At 34.4% G+C, this 20,083-nt stretch overlaps 1 protein-coding gene across 1 annotated transcript in view; it reads right to left on the reverse strand.

The window, feature by feature from the left end:
- Positions 1 to 3,229: 3,229 nt before the first annotated feature.
- Positions 3,230 to 20,083, reverse strand: part of LOC136027047 (homeobox protein unc-4-like) — a 28,723-nt gene continuing 11,869 nt past the window's right edge. The window contains exons 2-3 of the mRNA XM_065703970.1: positions 17,794 to 17,960; positions 3,230 to 5,836 (exon numbers count right to left, since the gene is read on the reverse strand). Of these exons, the coding sequence (XP_065560042.1) occupies positions 5,390 to 5,836; positions 17,794 to 17,960 (614 nt within the window). The 3' untranslated portion in view covers positions 3,230 to 5,389. The remainder of the gene's footprint in view (positions 5,837 to 17,793; positions 17,961 to 20,083) is intronic.

Here is a 20,083-nt window from a genome sequence, read left to right on the forward strand (position 1 = left end):
CATAGCAACAAAGAAAATTGTTGGAATGAAGCTTTCCAGCGTCAATAAAGAGAAAATGTTGCCGATATCTTTTCGCACAACTTTTTATTCTCATCAATGAGTATTTCAGCGAAGCAGACATTAGTAAGTCATCTGGAATGGACCTGGTGTCAAGCGTAACACTCTTCCTCTTTATGTGTTAAATTGGTTTAGATCATGTATCTTTAAATAGGTTCAGAAAATAAAGAAACTTGGAAAATAATTTTAATATTTTAGCTAAATTTTGGTGTTTTACTGCACTTTTACTGTCAGTATTTCCTATTGTCACTATGGGTGTCAGGACCACGTGATCCGACACTTCTCATTTAGTACCAAGTGACCCGTCAATATCTGTGCCATCTACAATCACATTCAGAAAAGAGTGTACCCTTCATGACAGGCACGTACACAGGAATTTTTTTTCGGGAGGGGGGGGGGGCAAAACCTTCGAAACAGCAGATATAAAGAAGCACTTTTTTTATTCAGTGATGCGAAAAGCACGTATATCGGAAATACAGATTAACTTTAATCTATAGTATTGTAGCGAATGGGGGGAAGAAGACTGAAGCCTCAAAAGTACGTTTTAGGCTCAGGTTATGTTCATAGCGATTTAGAACAATTGATTAATCTATTAAATCCCACTGAAAGGGAAATTTTTAGGGTTAACAGTTCAATATGGGTGCTGTGGGGGGTAGTTCTTCTATTGCAAAAAAGTAGATTTTAATGAAAAATAATAGTTTCCAGAATTGATTCATTAAAAACTGTACTTTATCCTGAAAAGGGGGGATAAACGCCCTAATATAAAGGATAATTCTACTTTGCTGTGGAAAGCAAACTGTCTTTACAAAAAAAAAAAAAACAAAAAAAAAACAGAACAATTGCTAATTACTTCAAAGAGGGTGAAAATTTAAACAGAAAACGGGTTAATAATTGGGGAGTGACTTGACCGGATAATTGCATGCTGTAAAATCCCCCAGAAAAGGCTTCACACATGTATCTAGATTCTTAAAAAAATGTCCTACTTTTGCCAGAAATCCCAAGAAACCACGGGGAAATTAAACATTAAACAACATTTCGGGGAGGGGGGGGAGGGGTTTCCGGGCCCGAAGCCCCCCCCCCCCTGCGTACGTGCCAGCTTCATGAGAATGCACGAAGTTAGTGTCAGAAATTAGTTATTTATTGCAATTTCTCCTACATTGGCTCTGTAGTGCATGTCCACCAGCTACCCCTATTTCATTTTCAAATATCTTTGGGATTTTCTTCACTCTGCTCCCTAGACCAGCTCTAATGGTTTGCTTTCGCATTCATGCTTCAGCTTTAAGGAATCCAGAGCTATTTTTGGTAGCTAGTATGCCGGTACTTAGCAATGCATTTTATTCGGTTATGATTGTAATGCTTTAGATTCTTGTTTAGATACAGAGCTTTTCGACAAGTATTTGGCTTAACGATTTTGACTGGGTTTTAACAATTGGAAAGGTCATTTTTATTATTTATATAAGTATTTTCAAAAGAAATGTTTTGATACCTTTTCTTATTTAAGTAAAATAAGGCATATTCATAAAGGATCCTATAAATCACTAATAAAATAAAAAAAAAAACTCCAGTAGATTTCACCATGGTGTCCATCATTGATAAATAAAGAAAAATAACAGACAGAAAAACCTGTTCGTTTTATTTTTTTGTCTTTTCGTAAGAAAGAAAAAAGAAAAGATAATGATAAATAAAAGACAGAAAAAGTACCGATCTACCGCTCACGATAGTCTTACGAGCAGAGGCGTAATTTACCATGGGGCGGGGGAGGGGCAACTGTCACTCCTGTAACTCGGTTTGAAATTGTAGTGTGCCTGAAATTGAGTTTCTCCAAAAATTTTGTCAAAATTAAGATAAGCCTGCATAATTCAGGCATCTACAGAAACAGGTCAGTTTTCTTTGGCATATCTTCACCTTTTTATTACTCTAAGACTCATTTTACAATTTACACTTTCATTTTCCCTTGATTTAGAAAAACTTAGACCCAACTTTGCCCCCCCCCCCTCCTCACTGGATTTTGATGGAATTACGCTACTGCTTACGAGCCAAGCTCAACAGAACAGCTACGCATTTATGAAAACTCATCAAATTCTAGAGCTAACTTCTCATCAGTGAACTGAAACAAATGTATGTACATAAATTAATTTCTGAAATGGGGAGTTGGAGAGAATCAAATAAAATAAAGAACCAAAAACAGGCCGATTTTATTAAAACTTAGGCAGAATCGCAAAAATTCTGATGTTTCATGTCTTGTGTACGTGCGTGATAAAACCTAAACAGTTAAACCGATTTATTAAAATTTGTAAATTAGATCACAAACTTTATTAATACATTTGAAGGTTGTATACAATAAAATACATTGGAACAAAATATAAAAGTTTGACTAGGAAGAATGAATTAGCAAGATGAACAAGTACTTAATTGCATAATTGTCCCTGGGCACTTCGCCGCTTCGCATCGATTAACAATAATGACATACCCAGAATTATGTTTCTGAAGGGTCCAACCAATATTGGGGGAGAGGATGGTCTAAATAATAAAAAAGTGGTCATTACAGGATCAAAACTATGTAATGTATATGTTTTCTTCTATGGAAGGGAGGGGGGGGGTCTGCAACTCCCCTTGGTGAAATGGCTGACTTCTAAAATACAATGTTTTGAAACCTTCCAATGATTTGAAGAAATTAACTATCATCAACTATAGTTCAGACGTAGCCATAATACAATGGCATTGATAGCTGCCTCCCTTATTAATATAATCATACCTCAACAGGAGTCGGGAGGTCATCTATGAAATATCTTGATCTAATAGGGGGAAGGGGCGAATAGGGGGGAGGTGTGGGGCCGTAGGCCTGGACACTCGCTTGCAAAATAAAATTTATATGGTTGTCCTCAAATTTTTTTAAATTTTAAAATTTTTTGCTCGACTCTTAGCATTCAAAGGTAAATAAATAAATAAATAGGACAACATAAGCAATGATTAAACTTAATTGATTTTGATAACTTCGAAGACCACACTGCCTTTCCATGACGAAAGTAAAACAGTTCAAAATAGGGATGATACCTTTTTATTGACAGTGAAATATAAAATTATTTAACTGGATATTTCGAACACATATACAGTGTTCATCATCAGCAGTAAAACTCTTACTGCTGATGATGAACACTGTATATGTGTTCGAAATATCCAGTTAAATAATTTTATATTTCACTGTCAATAAAAAGGTATCATCCCTATTTTGAACTGTTTTACTTTCTTAATTGATTTTTGTTTTAAAATCATGGCTCTTGGTTCTTAAGTTCCAACCAACGGCGTTTATATGAAAGCCATTGAAGTTCATATGGAAGGCTACTAAAGAAAAAACAGGGATTAAGTTTTACAAGAGTTTCAGGAGAAAACCTTTTAAAAAGCTTCTTTCGCTTGTGCAGTTTTTTTAAATGATAGAAGTTTTTCACTTTCCATAAATGTAGGGTGATGTAGGGAATTTCCACTCTCTTCTTTTGCTCTTGAGCAGATGGGCTGCCGTAAAAGAGTAGAACTCTTATTCTGAAGGAGCCTAAGATTTTAGCTTATTTTTTGGGCTTTGTTTCTCCCCCATATTTTGCCTTTTTCCGTAAAAAATGCCTATATACGTGCCTCATAGCAATGTAAGTGGGATTCCACTCTGGGCCCCAGAAATGGCACTATTTTCAAGATTTCCCATGTTTACCTCTATTTGTTCTGTGATTCACCTTAATTGGAGAGTTTTAAGTGCCCCCCCCCCCTCTACCGAAAAAATCTTGTATAAATGAGTGAATCATATTATCTACTAGTATAACTAAAGATTATCGGTGAAGATTCTAATAATATAATTCCAACTCTAGAAGGAGAAATCTGATCAACTATCCGTGAATATTATAATTTTATTGACAGTTTTGAGAGAGTTTTTGGGTTTTCGCTCGTATTAAAGCCAAATTTTTAAATTAATCCAGCTCTATATATAAAACAGTTTGAAAGTTATAGTCGCCTCAAGGAGATTCTTTGGTAGTTAACACTACGTATTTGCAGTTTGGTTTCTCTTTCAATTTGTTGTTACCGTTCTGTTGTCCTCTGATCTTCTGTTATTGTTTTTTTTTTCTCAATAAAAAAGCAAGCAAGTTTAATCAACTCAGTTTCTTCGAATTCACAACATCTAACGAAATAACTGCCTCCTTATTTACGCTTACTTAATCCCAGAGAGCTGTTTTTCAGTAAGCACATTAATATATATAAAAATCAAATAAATACCGACGCCTCTAGAAAAAGTATCTTTTTCAACAATTCTACGCATATTAGAAAAACAAAAAGACAAAAAACTGCACACATACATTTCAGAGCCCAAGTTTCATAAGGGTAAGGCCCTTCCCGAGCTCTGCTGGGACGAGCCATGTCCCCTTAACCTCCTTGCACTCTACGTCTGTGGTTAAAACTGATCTATTTTTAGAAATAGATACTCCAAGAGCTTGAACGATATAATCAATGATATCAAGGTTTCTGATATAGAGCAACAATTAAGTAAACGTTGTTAAACGTTATATAAAAACGTTATAAAAAATGTTATAAGATTTATAGTAGAAATAAGTTTTGTGGATAATCTTAATTCAGTAAACTTCAAATTTTCAAAAAATATGTTCGTAGCAAAGATAATGCGAAAAAGCAGGTTGCATTTTCATCTTAGAAATATGATAAAGACGAACTCTGGGAGCAGCGATTTCGTAAACAGTGTATAAGGCTAAACACATTCAGAAATTGGATGTTTGGGTCATATGATCGAAGAGTATCGTCAGCAAATGATTTTCATGATAGATATAACACTAAAAATGAAAATTATTTTTTACAGAATTGAATGCTTCAGCGAAGAACTCAGCAGCCAGACTTCAAAAATTGTTAACCTCGTTTCATTTATTTCTCTCGTTTTTCATCTTTAGCTAACGACAGACATTAAACATTTGGCCTTGGTCGTACATTTTTTAAACTTTATTACTTTATTAACTGTCTAAAAAAGCTTCATTCCCCAAATTATACTTTCTTATTTACAAATGTAGGAAAAAATAACTTTATCACATCAACGTCAAAAATAAAGGGGTAATAGAAGAAAAGGGCAAGATTTCATTTAACGGTTTCAATCACCTTCTTTCCCTCAATATACAGAGCATATTATTCACACTAGAGCCTATTATATGGTCAATTTTTTGCACTATTTTGTAATAGTACACTGTTTGGCGGCTTGAGTACACTGTTTGAGAAAAATAAATACCCTCCATGAAGTAACAAAGAGCTCTATTTCGGAAACCTCTTTTAAAAAAAAGAACAGAATATTATATTATCTAGCGTTGGCGGAGAGTAGACTTTCTATAGAAAATGAGGTTGACTTTTTCTCATTTTTTGTTTCATTCTCAGTTTTGGCCTCTTCTGATCTTGCACCAGAGGAAATTTTGTCAAAACTTAAGTTATCAGCAAAATCACTCGCACTACTTAGAGCTCTATCGTCAAATTCAACACCATTGCCGTCACGTGTTCTTAATTCATATTCACTACGCAACGTTGCAATATCTACATGAATACCCTTAGCGGCTAATTTTTTCTGCTGTTTTTCAAGTCCTTTCAGAAGCTTTCGTTCTCTCCTGTCTTTCTCTTTTCGTTCTAACTCGTCAGGGGGAATAGGATCTCCAGAGCAAGTCTGAGGATGCGCATTGTGAGCAGGTCGTCCTGGGCCTTTTTTCGTGTGCTCTTTCTTTCTCCATTTCGCTCTTCTATTTTGGAACCACACCTGAAATTTATATCTTTTTTTAGTACCTTTATATTTGATGTGTAGCTATCGTCTTTAATGTTTAATTTTTGGTATACACCCTAAAGGGTGTCACTAAAGTGAATCTAGAATGTTCGTATTATTGATTGTAAGTGCAATTTTAGTAATTTTTATTTGATGAAATAAACGCATACCTACCTACCTAGTATAAAAATCAGGAACTAAATAAGAATTATAGTAGTAATAAGATCACAAGGCTAAGATGCAATGATAAGGTTACTATGCTACTATGTTATCACTAGAGAAACAGTTAGTTTACATTTTAAAAATATTGTGCGTATTTGTTAAATATTCCTTTTAATTATTATTTGGGTTTCTTAGTTAAACTTTAATTTTTGAATTATTTTAAAGTTTAAATTAAATTATTTTAAATTTTAAGCAAATTCGAAATATTTTAGATTACTTTTTATTTTATTTAAATACTTTTATTTGTATTATTTAAGTTATTATTTTACTTAATGTTTTTCTAATATTTTGTTTATTATTTTATTTCAATTATTATTTTTATTGGGTTATTATTACCTAAACTATGTTCCTTGTGAATATGTAAATATTTTTGTTCTTTTTGCTGGTTCAAAATTTTACACAAACGAACCATTCAAGCTTTGCGGTCTTTTTGTCAGCTCAGAATTAAATTTAGCAATGACCGGTAAATACAACAGCAGGTAAGAAATGCTGGGTTATTTGGATTTTCTTTCTGACATACGTTTAAGGAATAAGGCTTTACGAATATATGTCACAATAGTAAACAAGTGGAGGTAAAGCACACTTTTTAATACAGGATTACAGGATAATCTTCGCTTTCGCTTTTTTGGGGTATCCACTTTGGTTTATCATTGGCGACAGTGCCTACCCAATAACTAAGGAGGAAGGAAAAATAAAATATCGCTAAAATTAAAAGTAGTGAGAGATCTGGTTTTGCTTTGAAGGGTTTTGGCCCTTTTGTATGGAATTCGCTTTCTGTGAGTGTTAGGGCGGTCCCAGAGTTTAAAAAAAGAATAAGAAAGTTTCGCTTGCGGAATTATTTAGTTGTTTTTTCTTGGAGGGGGGTGTGATTGGGTTGTAAGGCTAGATGGAGGAGTTAGTGGTAGGGATGGGGGTTGGGTGGCTGCAGTTGTATTTTGATGATGTTTGTTGCCCTAGAGATTTGTGGTAGAAGGTGGTTATTTTTTAATTGATACAATAATACAAAATGTTTCTTGGAATATTTATGCGGGTAACAGCTACACATTAGCATTTTTTTCTTTAGAGTAGTGATTTATATTTGTAATGGTTTATATTTTTGTTTGTTATGTTAAATAAAAGTAAAGAAAAATTAAAAAATTAACCAAATAGAAGTGTATTTATTGGTTTTCTCCTTTTATTAGAAAGAGGGGCGAAACCAAAGGATTCAAGGGGGCTAACAATGTGGAAAGTACTCAATTTTGAGATGATCTGATAATAGAAAAATCAATAAGCTGTTTCATATTTAGCAGGAATAAACGTATATTTTGTCTTTGAGCTCTCCAAGTAAATTGCAATATGATTATTGTACGTTCTTCCCTAATTTCCTGGTTGGTCAAAATATATACTTAAAAGATTTCTGAGCTTGTATAGACTTTTAGTTTATGAATATACACCATTCTATTAAAAAATATTTCAGTTAAAGTAATTCATACAATTTTGCAGCATAGTTGCACGCGCACAATTGACGTAAAGTTTATTCTTGGTGTGGTTTATAGGCCATAATGGGCAAAAATAAGTCCGTCAGAGTCAGCTAGAGTTCATCTCTAGAAGAGTAAGAAATCCAGAAAGTAAGTATTTCACGTCTCTTTTGAATCTAATCTATCAGTCTAAGAACGAAAAAGAAACAGATGAAGAAGAAAAAGTTGTTTCTTGAATTACAGTCTTAATAAAAAAACTGAGGCTCTTCTTTTGCTTTGAGACATATCCTTCAACGGTTAAAACCAGAGGCACCATTTGGACCAAATCTTGGGGTGGGCATAAACTCCATCTTGGGCCCCCCGACTCACTTCGTGTCGCGTAATCATCTAGGAAATGGGCATTTGACAGAATTTTATTTTCGATAAAATTAAGAGAATTTTATTTTGTATCTTACCTACTTTCAAAGCTTACAATAATTAATAGCAAATAGCGTAATTACCCAAAGGGTCGTCAAGTAATTACGCTCTTTGGTTAATAGACGTGAAGTAATTTCAAATCAATTAGACAGAATGGATTATGTTGGACATAATAGATTATTATGGCCGGCAAAGGGCCCTTTGTGGTGGAAGCTTCGGCCCCCCTGGAAAATCTGGGGTGGGCATTTGCCCACCCCTGACCCCCCCCCCCAAATGGCGCCTCTGGTTAAAACTCAATATTTTCTCATTTGTTGGTGGAATTCCTGATTTGATTATGTACAACAGTTGATATTAATTTTAGCTATTATTTGATATTAATTTGATATTAATGATAATTAATGATATTAATTTGATATTAATTGATATTAATTTTAGGGGAGATTTTTCACCAAGTACTAAAATCAATACCTAATTTATGAATAAATCGAAAGATAATGAATATTGGCTAGGTAGACGTATGCTATAATTGCAACTTTGCTTATGTACTCTCTTTCCTACTTAAGAAGGGCACTAGAACTTTCAATTTGCGTTTGAATTCCATCTTACAATGTTCTACGACCACCGCACCGGTTAGAGTTGATCACTGCTACTGAAAAAAATATAGCAAAGACGCATCTGTTTCTACTAAAGCAAATACACCTCTGTTCCCTTGAAAAATTTGAATTCCCGTACTTTTGCAGAAAAAGGCTTGAAACCTTTGCTATTTGGTCCTCCAATATACTGAATTTGATGGTGTTCAAAATTTCGTCAAAATTGCCCCCTTTTTAGGAATGTTTTCCCCTTATTTTGAAACTAAACAAATTTTGTTAACCTAATAATTTCTTGTGGGTACCTTTAAAATTGCTGAATTTAATAAGGATTTATCACCAAAATCGGATTTTTTAAATTTTGTATTTCCCATCAAAATTCGTCTTAACGAGTTTTATTTCTATTGAGAAAGACTTTTCTTAACTACTGTTTATTATGATGGATGGTTTGCCCCAAAGTTCTTTTTTTTTCAAGTCTCTATGCTCTACATATTTCCAAGAAATTGGTTTCCAAGTCCATAGCAGGCATTCCCGCTTCCCAGATGTTGCACATAAATCGTGAAATTCAAATTATATTATATACCAAGCTCCACACCTAGCAGCTTTTTAGGACGGAGCCTTAGGGAGATTCTTTTCAGTGCATGTCGATAAACTTATTTTAAACATAAACCAGTTTTTTTTAAATTTTAAAACCAACGTTTAAGCTATGGCAAAAAAACTCAATAATTAAAATCATGAAATTAAAACGATATCTTTAGTGACGAACAGCATTGACTTAGCAAGTTTTGGTAGAGAGCCAAAGCTAATATTTTATCACTCTAATTAGATTATTCAATAGACAGGATTTCTTTTTTTTGGTGGGGAGGGGGGGGGGGTAACAAACATACAAAATGGACGAATTGTTGACGAAATATAGAAAATTGTGTAGAAGTCGAATAAACATTATTTTGAAGGCTTCTTAACACTGTGCGTTCCATTCCGAGTAAACAATATGGAAACTGTTTTTAATAGCTATATCTGAACCCTTTAGAATATAAAACAATTACCCCCCCCCTCTTATATAAGGTTTTTGAAGTTTCGAATCGAAGTACTTCCCCGACTGTTCAGATTACATCCATCAATACAACATCTATTATCATAGAAAACAAAAAGCTCTCCTGAGCCTTAGGATAAATTACGCTTTTTTTTAAGCTCGGATCCCACAACATAAGTAATCTCTACATGTTTTAAGGCGAGAGGATACCTTAAAAATCAATTTGTAAGTCATAGCGTCGGCTGACCGTCTCAAAGTCAAAGGTCAATGAGTGAATATTCCCAGAGAGCTAGCTGTCATCAATAGATGTCGAGGATTTCTAGTTTGACTGTGAAATTTGACTGAAAAGACATAAAGTTTTGTTCTCCTTTTTGTCGAAGACTTTTTCAATCAAAGCTGTATGACGCTTCAGAGAACTCCCAAAGCGGCCACATTACTCAAATAATTATTCTTTAGCATTGTTTTTTTTTCTCCAAACAGGTACGCTAAAAAGCTTTTAGGAACTGCCCTTTTCTGAACTTCAACAAAAAATTCTAATTTAATTCTAATTTAATCAAATTTAATTAAAATTCTAGTTTCGTAAAAAAAATTCATACTTACCAATAATATGTTTATACGTTCGACTTTAATTGATTGTCTCTATCTCCAGAACAAAGCGGGGAAGTTAACTGGTTTTTGTTTTTAGTTCTCAGTTTCATTTTGTTTTCTAACTTTTTTTTAGGATCTCTTATCCAAGCTCTGCCAATTATGGTACAACCGCCTAATCAATTGCAAATAGTTTGCTCACACAAACAAAAAAACTTTATAATGGATGAAACAGGGCGACTCTTTAATATATTAAATATACAAAAATCCAAGTTTTTTAACTGCAAGTAAGGAGCGACACTAAAACTTAAAACGAACAGAAATTATTCCGTATGTGAAAGGGGTTGCCCCCTCCTCAAAGCCTCACACTTTACGCTAAAGTTTGACTCTTTCTCACAACTATACTTTTTGAAACAATAAAAAACTTTAGCATAAAGAGCGAGGCGTTGAGGAGGGGGCAACCCCTTTCATATACTGGTTAATTTCTGTTAGTTTTAATGTCGCTCCTTACTTGCAGTTAAAAAACTCGTTTTTTGTTTATTTAATTTCTGAACTTTTTTGAATTAATGCACGTTGGATTTTGGCTCACTACAAATGAATAATTTGCATATTCATTTTTTTTGGGCTTAATGGCTTTCTCATACTTTTGACAGGATGATTTTGAGAAAAAAAGGTGGAGGAGGAGGCCTAGTTGCCCTCTAATTTTTGGCTACTTAAAAAAGCAGCTAGAGCTTTTTAATTTGTTTACGAACTTTTTACTAGTAATAAATATCGTAAGTTACGAATTAACTTATGTAACGAACTTCTATATTTGTATATTTTTATTACGTATATGAAAGGGTTCGTCCCCTCGTCAATAACTCGCTCTTTACACTAAAGCTTGAATTTTGTCCCAATTTTTTACGAATGACCCCTAAATCACAAAGGCCGTAGAATAAATAGTTGAAATTACTAAAAATACTTTTGAGTAAAGAGCGAGGTATTTTGGAGGAGACGAAGCCCCTTGTAAACGTAATAATTCCTGCTCGTTTTAGGTTTCAATGCTGCTCCTTACTTCCAGCTGAAAAAACTTTTTTTCGTTTATTTTCTCTTTTTTTTAAATAATGCTCGAAAATCCTAGGGGCCCTTCATGGATATTCTCTTCCCTCGTGATAAATTCCTCCAAGGAAAGATCCTCCAACATATCCCCTCCCCCAAGCAGCCTTACCTCCCCTCAACGCGAAAAATTCTCCCTGAAAACGTTTCTACGCTTCCCAATAACTTTTACTATATGTAAACAATGGTCAAAGTTTGTAACTTGCAATCCCTCTCCCGGGGACTGTGGGGGATTAACTAGCCCCAAAAGACATAATTATTAAGTTTTTTGGCTATGCTGAACAAAATGGCTATCTCAAAATTTTGATCCGATGACTTTGGGAAAAAATGAGCGTGGGAGGGGGCCTATATGCCCTCCAATTATTTTTGGTCACTTAAAAAGGGCACTACAACTTTTAATTTCCATTAGAATGAGCCCTATCGCAACATTTTAGGACCACGATCACCCCTGGGGAAAAAACAAATAAACACGTATCCGTGATGCAAAAAATACATTTCTATGCAAAAAATACGAATTCCAATATATAATATTTATATATACAAATATAATATTTCTGGCAAAAAATACAAAATCCACATTTTTGTATAGGAGCTTGAAACTTCTACAGTAGGGTTCTCTGTTACACTGAATCTGATAGTGTGATTTTCGTCAAGATTCTTGGACTTTTAGGGGGTATTTTACCTATTTTTTAAAATAAGGCCATTTTTTTCTCCAGCTCCTAGCTTTTGATGGGTAATACTAAACTTGATGAAACTTATATATTTAAGATCAGCATAAAAATGCAATTCTTTTGATGTAACTATTGCTATCAAAATTTCATTTTTTAGAGTTTCAGTTACTGTTGAGCCGGGTCACTCCTTACTACAGTTCGTTACCACGAACTGTTTGATTGAATGGCCTTTTAACATCGCTCTTTACTTGTACGACAAAACTTTGCTGGGTAAAAAATAAATAGTTGAATAATGCAATTTTGTTAATTCGGGAGGCTGTTGAGCTAGGTGAATGAAACCCCTAAAATGAATCTTAATTCCTAATTGTATCTTATCCAAAGTGTTTTAAAATCCTACTTGTGACAGACTCTTTTTTTTTTAGAGACGTATGATATTCAGACAATTCATAATTTTTCATGTTTTGGAAAGTTTGAATCCAACCCCCCTCCCTAATAAAAAAAATTCCTTTGTAACTGCCTCTATTCTTATAAAAAGTGTGAAAATGTTATTTGGTTGGGGCTTGCTCAACGAAACCCTTTTCCTCCCCAAACTATATGATAAGTGTTTCAGACTAATTACAATTCTTTTATTTTTCTGAAAAGTTTGTTTTTTATGATAAGAAATGCAATTGGATATCTCACGTTTAAGTTACTGTGAAAATGGTAATTGTTTTTGGACCCCAAGAAAATTACTCATTTTAGACAAGTCATCTAATAGAAAATACAATCCCTTCCGTTCCAAATTATCCACTAGAGATATGCAATAATTGTAATCCCGTTCGACGTTTATGCTTTTTCTATTTCAGTACTGTCGATTCAGCAACGTTTAGTAAAAAGATGGCACCCTAGAGGCCATCACAATCCGGCCAACTGTCGACCACAAGGATTGGATTTGATCTTCCCCCTAACCACACAGTTTGTGAAAAATAATTGAAATGAATACTCGCATGAATACAAGATGAACAGGGGGAAATCAGAGGGTGATAAAAAGAACCATCAAAACGGATATAACGATACTGATAGAACTGTGTTTACACTTTGGGAAGAATATGAGAGCGCTTTGACAACAATTCAGAAGGTTTATGAATCGCTGTTTTATTGAATGGACTTGCAAGCATTTGGAACAAAAGGATTGCCCAAGATGATAATGCATTCAATTGGGGTTTTTGAATTTAAGCAAGTCAGTACTTAGTGTGTTGATTCAGTGACCGGGTCCCTTCAGGGACCCCGTCACTGAAGGGCATCGGATGGAATTGGGGGAAGTCTGGGCATCGGCTCATCTTCGAGAACTTTTTAAAGCTATTTTTTATCATATGCTTGGACAGCATATTATATATATGTTTTTCTTATACAGAGGGCGGAGAATGCCAAGCGCGGTAACCCTCCGGGGTATAGTCTTGTATTTAATTTTCTAAATTCTAAAAATAGGGTTACCTTCGGGAACACACCTACATTCACCTTGAGATATGACAGCTTTTTGGAAAATCACGTGATCAAAAGCAAACTCACAATCTAGTGATAAATATCAATGCCCTGATAGTTTCCGATTCTAAGCAATTTCGGTAATGAAGTCCAGAAAGCTTCACGTCAATTGAAATTTTAGATTTCCAAGATGTTGATCAGGCCAATGCGGCTCAAATTGCAGACCACGAACCATATTGTATTAAAAAATAAGCAAAGTAGCTTTTTAAATGAAAGTAAAGAGCAACATTAAAAGCTGTATTTCAACAGGGTTGTGATTGTGTCAAAAATAGGATATCCCACATATTAAATCCGATGAATGCGACGATTTATTTGGTTCTTATATTGTAGGAGACTGACCTTTATAAAACGTCGATCGATTTCTTCTACTTATGGAATTAAAAAAAAAAAGATTTTTAACTTTTTAACTTAAAAAAGCTTCCTATTGTTCTAATTAAACGACCGTTGTGTTTCAGGAGTGGTTCTAAAGGAATTGGGACAAAACTCAAACTTTGACGCAAAGAGCGAGGTTCTGAGGAGGGGGCAATCCCCTTCATACACGTAATAATTTCTTTTCGTTTTAAGTTTTGATGTTGCTTCTTACTTTCAGTTGAAAAAACTTTTTTTTAATTAAATTTTTGATCGTTTTTAAGTAATGCCAGGAAATCTGGTCCCCTCCACGGAGAAATCTCCCTCCCTACGGAAACATTCTCTATACAATTCCATCCCGGCAAAAATTTACCCTGAACAATTACCATTAACGTCTCCACGCTTAAAGTTGAGACGGGAAAGAGAAAGCAAGGCATTTGAAAAGAATTTTGCATAGGAATTTCGGTAAATTCTCCAAGCGTATAATTTCCCCTGACAAGTTCACCCCCTAGATAATTCCTTTCCCATAAGAAATTCCTCCTTGAAAACCACCAGCCAAAAATTTGCCCCCTCCCGCCCGAAAATATATACATACTTCACAATAACAAATACTATGTGTAAAAATGGGCAGATTTTATTACTTGAAGACCTTTCCTCTGGGGCTGTGGGGGTTATTTTATATCCAAATGTAAAGTTATTTTGCCTTTCAACTATGAGGAGTATAATGGCTGTCTCAAAATTTTGATCAGACGACTTTAAGAAAAAAGAGGCGGGGGAGGGGCCAGGTTGTCCTCCAATGTTTTTGGTCGCTTAAAAAGGGTACTAGAACTTTTAATTTCCGTTTGAAAGAACCCTCTCACGATATTCTAGGACCATTGGATCAATAGGATCACCCCTGGGGAGAAAAAACAACAACAAATAAACATACATCCGCGAACTTTCTTCTGGCCAAAATTATAAAATTCCACATTTTTGCATATAGGAGCTTCAAACCACAACAGTAGGGTTTACTGGTACGCCGAATCTGATGGTGTAAAGTTCTATTGAAATTCTAATACTTTTAGGGGGTTGTTCCCCTTTTTTCGAAAATCAGGCAAATTTTCTCATGTTCGTAGCCTTTAATCAGCAATATTAATCTTAATGACATTTAAATGTTTAAAATCAGCATATTGTGACGATTCTTTTGATATATCTATTGGTATCAAAATTCCTTTTTTAGAGTTTTTGTTACTATTGAGCCGGGTCACTCTTCACTTACAGTTCGTTACCACAAATTGTTGTTACCACAAATTTCCCCAAGTTTATTGAAAATATACCAACTTTAACTGATATTTGCCGATTTTTGAAGAAGAGAAATGAAAGCACTGGCCTGCCTTACAAACCAAATACACCATTTTATCGGAGGAGAATGGAAGAGCTAAGATTTATGCTAAAGAGGGGGGAGGACTGAGCTGAAAGGTCACATTTGGACATTATTTTATGTTTGATCCATAGATTGGTTCTGGACCATCAACTCCAAAAAGTAGTGCCCACGTTCAATATCCTTCTCATATCCAGTATGATAATCACCATTCTTCTAGTTTATATAATAATTGCAATGGTAAAAAATTATTGGGGAATCTACACTAGTTAGATTCAAGCCCACGACCCCCTATTTATCTAAATAGTAAGGAGTACTGCGTAGTGATAGGGGCATTGTTAGCTCCAAATCTTTAGCAAATTGTTAGGGAACATTGTTAGCTCCAAAATACATATTTTTAGTAAGCAGAATTTGAATAGTAGCATTTAATTTAAGTTAAATATGTTATTTTGTATATTTAAATGGAATGCACAGTGCTCCTAGAGCTATATGTAAACTATGAGATGTATACCAATTAGACTCAAGCCTATGATCCACCGGATATGTAAATGTAAAGTAATGCTGAGTAGGGATACGATTGAGATTAGTGTTTTATCTTTAAATTCACAAATCAAACAGTTCGTGGTAACGAACTTTAGTAAGGAGCGACCCGGCTCAATAGTAACCAAAACTCTAAAAATGGAATTTTGATATCAATAGCTACATCAAAAGAATCGCATTTTAATGCTGATTTTAAATATATAAGTTTCATTAAGTTTAGTCTTACCCATCAAAAGTTACGAGTCCGAGAAAATTTGCATTATTTAAGAAAATAGGGGGAAACACCCCCTAAAAGTCGTAGAATCTTAACGAAAATGACACCATCAGATTCAGCGTATCAGAGAACCCTACTGTAGAAGTTTCAAGCTCCTATCTACAAAATGTGAAATTTTATATTTTTTGCCAGAAGACAAATCACAGGTGCGTGTTTATTTGTTTTTTTTTTTTGTTTTTTTTCAGGGGTCATCGTATCGACCAAGTGGTCCTAGAATGTTGCAAGAGGGCTCATTCTAACGGAAGTGAAAAGTTCTAGTGCCCTTTTTAAGTGACCAAAAAAATTGGAGGGCATATAGGCCCCCTCCCACGCTCATTTTTTCCCAAAGTCAACGAATCAAAATTTTGAGATAGCCATTTTGTTCAGCATAGTCGAAAACCACAATAACTATGTCTTTGGGGATGACTTACTCCCCCACAATCCCTGGGGGAGGGGCTGCAAGTTACAAACTTTGACCAGTGTTTACATATAGTAATGGTTATTGGGAAGTGTACAGACGTTTTCAGGGGGATTTTATTTTGTTTGGGGGTGGGGCTGAGGGGGGGGGCTATGTTGGAGGATCTATCCTTGGAGGAATCTGTCATGGGGGAAGAAAAATTCAATGAAAAGGGCGCAGGATTTTCTAGCATTACTATAAGAAAACAATGAAAAATAAACATGAAAACGTTTTTTCAAATGAAAGGAAGGAGTAGCATTGAAACTTAAAAAGAAACAGAGATTATTACGCATATGAGGGATTCTAAAAATACTTTAGCATAAAGAGCGACGTATTTAGGAGGAGATAAATACCTCGCTCTTTATGCTAAAGTATTTTTAGTAATTTCAACTATTTATTCTACGGCCTTTCTGATTCAGGGGTCATTCTTAAAGAGTTGGGACAAAACTTACCATTTAGTGTAAAGAGCGAGGTATTAACGAGGGTACAAACCCCCTCATATACATAATAAAAATATAAGATTATGAAAGTGTGTTACGTAAGTTAATTCTTAAGTTACGTATATTTTTTACTAATAAATCGTTAAAAATTAAATGTTCTAGTTGCCTTTTTAAGTAACCGAAAAATTTGAGGGCAACTAGACCTCCTTCTCCACCCCTTATTTCTCAAAATCGTCTGATCAAAACTAAGAGAAAGCCATTTAGCCAAAAAAAAAAAGAATTAATATACAAATTGCATTTTAATAATTTATGTGCGGAGAGCCAAAACCAAACATGCACTAATTCAAAAACGTTCAGAAATTAAATAAGAAAAAACTATTTTTTTTTAGCTGAAAGTAAGGAGCGACATTAAAACTTAAAACGAACAGAAATTACTCCGTATATGAAATGGGTTGTCCCCTCCGCAATCCCTCGCTCTTTACGCTAAAGTTTGACTCTTTACCTCAATTCTACTTTTTAAAACAATTAAAAACTTTAGCGCAAAGAGCGGACGTGAGGCTGAAATATCCGGATTACTTTTATTTTTTAGTTACAGTGTAGTTTTGTTTTTATATTTTATTTTTTGTTCACTGCTTGGTCGAAATTAAAACCCGTTTTCTCTTTGCTTAGTTTTTCGGTAAAATTCAAATTAATAAGAAATCTAAAAATGGCTCGTTGTTCAAATGAAAGAAAGGTTCAAGCAGGATTATTTAAAATAGACTCAAAATTCACATTCTCCCCATAACTTCAAGTCCTAAGACGAAGATATTTAGAATAACGGGTGGTGTTCACTTATAATATAACTTGGAATCACTATCTTATGATTTTATGAAATCTCTCAATCTCATAGCTAATTTTGTTTGCAAGTCCGTATTGCCCCAATTTGGTGGTTTACTATACGTGCATTTTTTTTATTCTGATAAACTTACCGCAACGCGAGATTCTTTTAAATCTAACCTAAGTGCTAAAGCTTCGCGCATGAAGACATCTGGGTAGTGACTAGAACTGAAAGCTCTTTCGAGCTCTTCCAATTGCCAAGCGCTAAAGTTCGTCCGAGATCTTCGACGCTTGCCATTAGAATCTTCTCCATCTGAATCTGCAAAAGAATAAAAGATTGTTTAAAGGACTTTTGGAGAATTTAGTATGGGAGGGTAGGGGAAAAGTTAATGCAAAATAAAGGATTTAAGCATCTGCAGTCAATTCAGTATTGTGTTGAAGGCAAGTCAAACCTAATTTGTCACCCAAGTCCATGACTGAAGTACTTTTCAAAATGTTTGGAATTTATTTAATAGCTAAATAAAAATGAGATTTTCACCCAGGAAAGGAAGTTAAGGCCTGGTATTCCAAAAAGCTCCATTATTTGTATGTTTTTCCATTAGTTCCATTAATTATGATTCGAATAACCTATCTCAGCCAATTTAGTCCCCCTTCCCCTCAAAAAATTCCTACCAAATACGTGGGTAGACATAATAGACACCAATTCTAATCATAGTTCAAGATTATGATCCTCAAAATAATACGTCGTGCTGTCGTATCTACTTTTGACGATTTCAAATGAGAGCAAAAAAGTTTTGAAGCTTATCACGAAAGCATTTTTGAAAGGATATAATAAGACAACTCCACAACAATTACAGTGTAGCTGAATAACATGACTTTGGTTTTGCATACAGTGTCTGAAATTATGTAAAGTTAGCAAAATCCAAGCCAACGGTATTCAGAGATTTATGGCCCAATCCTGGTTAAAGTCCCCGCCTCGTAAGAAGTAAACACTCCTCCACAAACGTGACCAATAAAAATCACCGAATAATTTGCAGCTTTCGGACTCACTTTGAAAAAAGAGACCTTTCCATTTAAATAAGCCGAAATTGGGGGACATTTTAGAAAACAGACCAGCAATTACACAGAAGAAAAAAAAAGTTTACAAGTGGATCTATTGCCTATTTAACAACCTAATAATTGCGGAATAAAATATCTCGGAACTTGGCAAAGAATGTACTTTCCTGGTTTGATTAAACCAATGATCCCAAAAACTAATCAGAATTTTACTTTTTTGCTTGTATATTTGATTATAGTTAATATTATGCTTCAATGCGTTTTAAACAATTATTTACTTTTCGTTCTAAAACTGAAAGAAATATAATACGGAATCCTAGCACGAAGAAAAGAAGATACTTCGCGTAATTGCGTTGTTAATTCAAAAGGCATTAAGTTACACTTTTGTTAAATGTTATTAATATTCCATCTTATTAAACTAAATATTCTTGATTGTTTGGTTTAATTTTGATCCTATATCTTATTTGGGTTTCAAGGCAAAAAAGGTTCTTTTTTTTCAAAATATGTTGTAGTTACATTTTTGAATTGCAGAAATAGCAGGTATGTTCATCTTTTGGATGAAGATTTTGTTCAGTTTATATTGAAAGCTAAACAAAAACCTTTATTTGCAAACAATTGTTCGTATACCAAGAAAATAAAATCCACAACATACCTGAATTTTCAAAAAAAGGGGAGAGCAGCCCCCCCCAAAGAAAAGTGATCTTAATGAGAACTACACCATCAAATTTTTTAAGCACAATTATATAGGTAACAAACTCCCATTTACAAAATCGTGGAATTAGAATTTTTTTTTAGATAGAAGATCCCGGATGCGTGTTTATTTGTTTGGTTGCTTCTTTCCTCAGAAATTATCGCCTTGAATCAATGGTCCAAGAAGAAGGGGAGAGGGCTCATTTAAACATAAATAAAAAGTTCCAGTGCCCCTTCTAAGTAGCCAAAGAAATTGCGTCACAACTAAGTGGCAATTTCTGTCCTATTAAGGAGCCAAACTACAATTTTGACCCAAATTGTTCAAATTTGCCGTAGATCGAAAATTTTTGAGATAGCTAATCAATTTAAAATTATTGAAAAACTATGTGTTAAGCCTTCCAGTTTCAGAGGCAGTATTCTTTTTTTTCCCATGAGTGATTGTAGCGCACCAGTGATCCTAGAAAATCGGGAGAAAGCCAATTGAATCGAGGTACCTATCTATTATAGCGACCTCTCTCAAGAATTACGCTGTGTAAAACTCGAGAACAAACCATTTTTACCTGTCGGTATTAAGAGACAATTAGCTTACGCTCAGTGGAAAACAAGTGGCGGGCGACACAATACATTAGATTTATATAATTTAGACTATATGATTGCACATTGGGTGTGGGGGTAAAATATTTGGACAGTGTGAAG

The sequence above is a fragment of the Artemia franciscana genome, chromosome 5 (assembly GCF_032884065.1).
Source record: "Artemia franciscana chromosome 5, ASM3288406v1, whole genome shotgun sequence".
In the NCBI taxonomy this organism is placed as follows: Eukaryota; Metazoa; Arthropoda; class Branchiopoda; order Anostraca; family Artemiidae; genus Artemia; species Artemia franciscana.